General features: G+C 36.3%; 1 protein-coding gene across 1 annotated transcript; it reads left to right on the top strand.

Moving 5' to 3' along the window:
• The first annotated feature begins 837 nt into the window (after window positions 1-837).
• LOC110935148 (serrate RNA effector molecule homolog) lies at window positions 838-5,059 on the top strand. The gene is made up of 5 exons (XM_022177708.1): window positions 838-1,264; window positions 2,315-2,610; window positions 2,818-3,006; window positions 4,189-4,296; window positions 5,018-5,059. Exons 1-5 carry the CDS (start codon window positions 838-840, stop codon window positions 5,057-5,059), a joined length of 1,062 nt encoding a protein of 353 aa, XP_022033400.1.
• Window positions 5,060-5,523: the final 464 nt, after the last annotated feature.

Below are 5,523 nucleotides of genomic sequence, written 5' to 3'. Positions count from 1 at the left end.
GGATCGAACAGGAACTTTGAATCGAACAGCTGTTCGATCGGTTGGCCTAATCGAACGGCTAGCACCTCCTGTTCGATCGAATAGAAACCTCAAACATTCATTAAAAACGTTGACTTGTTGACCTAGCCGAACGACTAGGACTCACCTCCTTTGTCAACCGATCGAACAGGAAGATATTTGGCTCGAGTAGCTGTTCGATCGAGCAGCAAGGCTTCGTGTATTATTAAAGCTTCCAACCGATCGGCTAGCAAAGTGCTAACCGATCGGCTAGAAACTCTTGATCGAACAGCATATTAGTGCACTTCAATCGAACAACTGTTCGATCGGCTAGAAAGTCATTCACTCGAACAGCATAACATTCATTAAACACTTTGACTTTTTGACCCTGTTCGATCGAACAGCACAGCATTCCTAGCCGAACGGCTAGCACCACCGCTACAATCCTTCAATCGAACAGCTGTTCGATCGGCTAGCAAAGTCCCACTCGAACAGCAATACCTTCCTACTCGATCGAACAGTATCCTTTCCTACTCGATCGAACAGAGACCTTTTCTACTCGATCGGCTAACAATCCCTCCCACTCGATCGGCTAGTATATCATTCCTGCTCGATCGACTAGCATTCATTTTCACCCAATCGGCTAGCAAACCCCCATCCGATCGGTTGATAATAATCAAATTGAGAAAGTATTTTAGAATTGATTTGGATCATATAAATTTTTAAATCATATCAAATCAATTAACTTTCAAAATCAAGTTTGTTAAAAGTCTTTGAACTAATCGATTGTTTACGTAATTCATTCAGGTGATTCGAGGTGTTTACTCAAAGTTCAAAACTATGGCTGAGGAATTTTATAACACGTTTTTCAACGCATTCACATCCGAATCGTCCGAAGTTACAACTGTTACACCAAAAACAATTACGAAGGCAATCAATGAGAACATCAAGCATGATAACTTTTACGGAACGCATTCTAAACCACCAACGCTTGAAAGCATTGAAGATTATACTTGGTGGAAAGAAAGATTTATTAATTGGGCAAAAGCGTATGCACATGAAAGTTGGTTTTGTCTAGAATACGGATACGAAAAGCCAAAAGATGATAAAGGTGAAGATCTACAGTTCAAAAAATTCTCCAGAGACGACAGAGCAGAATTTGCCGCCGAACAAAGGATGATCGCATTGATACAGTCAGCAATTAGAAACGATATATTTGCATTACTAAATCATAGCGGGACATCCAAATCGGTTTGGGAAGCTCTACGTATTAAAGCTGAGGGTGGCAAACAAATTAAAAAGAACAAAATCGCGCTAATTAAAAAAGAATTTGATCTTTTTGATAGTTTAAAAGGAGAATCGGTGAGACAAATGATAGAAAGATTCTGTCACCTAAAAATCGAACTCGAAAGATTTGAAATTGCTAAAACAAGAGAAGAAATCATCGATAAAGTGATTGAAGCGTTACCACGAGTTGATCAGTGGCAAACATTTGTGTTTATTTTGAAAAATGATGATTCATATGATACAATTTCTCTTGATGCATTGTTTGAAAAGATTGAGAGTCATGATCTAGAGCTGCAGAAGCAAAGCAAGATGACAGAGTCTTCACGACAACAGAATGTCGGCTTGTATTACAAAAGTAGTGTACTTTCAGAAAAAGGCGTTGGTTCACCAAAAACAACATTCGTTGGTGAAAAGATGAATGAATCTCAAACAACGTCAACAAGTCATCATTCTGGATATCATTCATCTTCACAAACAAATTCAGAAGACACAGATGAAATTTTATGCAACATTGCTCTTAAACTGAAAAATTCTCCAGCAATGAGTATCAATGCAGCGAAGCAGCAAATGAGCTTTCTTGCATCTGTCCTGGAATCATATGAAGGTCTGGTAGCTGGAAAAATCGGTAATTCTGAACTGACGAAAGAAGACTACGACCAGATTGATCCAGAGGAGATGGAACTTATTGATATTCGTTGGTGTTTAGCAAGCTGCATTCGGAGAGCTCAAAGATACATGGAAATTACTGGGAAACAATCTCTTGGTGGTCCATCAACAAAGCTCGGTTTTGACAAGTCAAAAGTGACCTGTTTCAAATGCAAGCAAAAGGGTCATTTCAAAAGAGAGTGTAAGAATGCAGAAGTTGCTGAAAGAAATGAACGTCCTTTCAATGATGATTATTATCAAAAGGCGATCTACCATCGAAGCAGAGAAGAGCCAAAGTTGATTGAAGATAGACCAAAAACAGCTTCAAGAGCTTGTCCTGTCATATATCCTGATGAAGGATATGATTGGTCTCAAATTTGTCCAGAAGAAGATCGAAATGATATTGTTCGCAAAACAGCTCATGGGAAAGCTACGACAGCACCAAGAAAGTTTGCGAATGTTGCTGAAATTAAAGAAGAAAAAGAACCTGCTAAAAACCATGAAGAAAAGATTGAGAACAAAGAGAAAACTCGAGAAGAGATCTTGAGTGAGAAAACACATAAAGAAAGAGATGTGGTTTACAGAAGAATGGATGAGATGCAGGAAGAATATGAGAATGCTGTCAGCAACAAACGATGGGACAAGAAGAGAGAGTGTTTTTACAACAGAGAAGGAGAACCAGTTGTTCCAAAGAAAGATATAATCTTTGATGATGTTCTTCTTGCTGTCCCGTTGAGAGCTGAATATTACAGAAGAGTGACGAAAGATGATGCATATGTTAAACAATACGAGAAAGATATCCGATATGCTATGCTGTCATGCTTGAGAAAAAGGGATGAAGAGAAAATGAAGAAGAGTGTTGAAGAGATGGTAGTTAATCTGAAGAAGGTTGCTGAAGAAGTCGAAACAGAAGCTGTAAAAGTTGAAGCTGTGAAAGAAGTTGAAGAACAACAAATTGAAGAAGAAGAAATGAAGGATGTCAAGTCAGATGCTGGTGATGTTGGCGAAGAAGTCAGTGTTGAACAAAAGCTGAATGATGCTGAGATGAAGCGGCCAGAGGAAGCTGAAAACACCGAAGTGCCAAACACTGAGGTACATTCTGATTCTGAAATCTTAAAACCAGCTGAACAGTGCAAGAAATGCATGGAACAGTGCAGAGCTTGTACTGAAAAAGATGAGCAATTCAGAACAAAAGAACTTGAATTCACAAAAATCGAAAACATTTTCAAAAATAAATGCAAAGAAATGTTAGAAAAAGAAAAGGTTTTTAAAGAAAATGATGAAAAACTTTCTGAAAGATGTAACAAATTGGAAAAAGAAAATAAAGCTTTGAAAGAAAACGTTTTGAAAATAACAAATGAATGTGAACAAAAGGAAATTGCTTGTCAAGAAATGAAAAAGGAATATGATTCAATGAAATTATCATATGAGGTTATAAAAGAGTCATATGAAAAGGTGAAAGATGAAATGAAATATGCTCAATCAAGAATGAATTATATGTCTGAAACAACAAAAGAGCTTAAACGAATGTATGCTATAAAACAAGATGTTGTTAATTCCTATATTGAGGATGTTGCTAAGCTAAAGCAACAGATTATTGATTTAGAACAGGAAAACAACAAGTTAAAAAGTTACCATGTGTCGTCATATGTGCTTGAACGAATTTTCAATATAAAACCGGGTGATGGTGAGTCTGAGCAGAACAAGAAAGGCATTGGCTCAGAGTTTCATCAAGTTCCACCACCGGAAAAGTTTGCATTTTATGATGAGGAAAAGGTCGAAAAAGCTTTCAACATGGTAGACAAATTGCCAGACAACATTGACATAACCTATTCCAAATCTGATGATATTCATGATTCAGAGGTGGTAGGTAAAGTCGTTGAAAGTGTCTTGAATGAAGAGTCGGTTCATACAGGTAAATCTGAATCACATGATGAAGATGAAGGAAATCTTCATGATGCATATCTGAAGAACACAAAATCTGAGAAAAGTTTGAATGAAGATTCAAAGGGATTGGTTTATACCATGATTGGATCGGACAAATTATTCTTAGACGTTGTATTCCCGATTCAGAATGTGATTTCAGAAAAGATTGAAAAAGTTTTCAAGATGGTTGAGATTGAAAAATCTGAAATTCCAAAATTTGCTGGTAAAGGTCACAAAACTTTTTATAACAAACCTGGTTACAAGAAGAAAAACATGAAGGCTGGGTTGGGTTATAAGAAGAAACAAAATTGGAATAAAACTCCGAATTTTCAGGCAAAAATGAACTTCGTTCAAGGAACAAGTTCAGAAGAAGAGAAAGAACTCAAATTTAGACAACAGTCAAATGAAGAGTTTCAGGCCCAGAAAAAGCAACAACAACAGGTCAAAGATGTTTCAAAGAAAACATGCTTTAAATGTGATCAAACAGGACATCTTGCACGCAAATGTCCAAATCTGAAACCTGTTGGTGTTGAGACGAAAAAGAAGTCTGTTTATGTTAAAAAACAGAAATATGAAGTTGTGAATCAAAAGTCAACCAAGTTTGAATCAAAGCAAACCTGGAAGCCAAAATTGTCAAAGGCTGACTCACAACAAACTTGGAAACCAGTGACACCCGAACTTAGAACAACACAAAGTTGGAAAACAACTGTTGATGCAACAAAACCAAACCAATTTTGGAAACCAATAGATGTTGTTCAGAGTCCAAATGTTCAAAAAGAGTCACATTTTTACAAACGTGGGACTCCAAAAGGTCAAACATGGAGTGTTAAGAAACATGTTGATTTGGTTAAAAATGAGAAACAAAAACAAATCTGGAAATCGAAAACAGAAACAGAAAGTTCAACTTATGAGGTGAAAAAGGCTGAGGAGTCAATTTCGATTGATTATGATGCAAATTTTCCACCACTTAAGGCTGAAAACTTTAAAATTCAGATTGCTAGAGTCAAGGTTACACCCAAGGCTGGTGAGGCTTGGGTGAATACAATGTTTGAATAAACAATTTGATTTGCCGGAGCTTCCTTTATCGCGAAGCATGAATCGGCATCCATCTTTAATGAAAAGAAAATTATTGGGTCGTATTTGATAAAATTTGAATGTGCAGGTGTTTCTGAAGAAAACTGAATGTCAACCAAAGGAGAAATGAAGCAGCCTGGCACCGGAGGCTGCTGATCCCTGCAACGGTTAAACAGGGAGTTTGTTTGATTTCTGTACATAAATAAACAATATTTTCAAAAACTCTAAAAATTGAAAAAGTTAAAAACCAAAAATATGTTTTCATTTTGTCAAAAAATTTGAAAATCAAAAATATGTTTGTCTCTAAATTTCAAAAATACAAAAATTCAAAAATATGTTATTTGAATTTGCCGGAACTCCCAGGTTGGTAATTGAGGAGTAGGAATCGGCATCTTTCTTGAGAAATGTTTTATCAAGGACATTAAGTTGTACTTGATTTAACTTTCGAATTAGTTAATGAAAGAACAAGATGATGAATAAACCCCGTGTGTGAATTAAACAAAACTTATTTTCCGGAAAAACCATTTTGATTAAAACAAACTTAAGTGTTTTGAAATCATAATGGGAAAATAGTTTGTTATCAAGGGAAGTTCT

This window comes from Helianthus annuus, chromosome 1 (assembly GCF_002127325.2).
Source record: "Helianthus annuus cultivar XRQ/B chromosome 1, HanXRQr2.0-SUNRISE, whole genome shotgun sequence".
In the NCBI taxonomy this organism is placed as follows: Eukaryota; Viridiplantae; Streptophyta; class Magnoliopsida; order Asterales; family Asteraceae; genus Helianthus; species Helianthus annuus.
The sequence above is the reverse complement of the archived record's forward strand: the minus strand, read 5'-3'. Positions and strand labels throughout refer to the sequence as shown.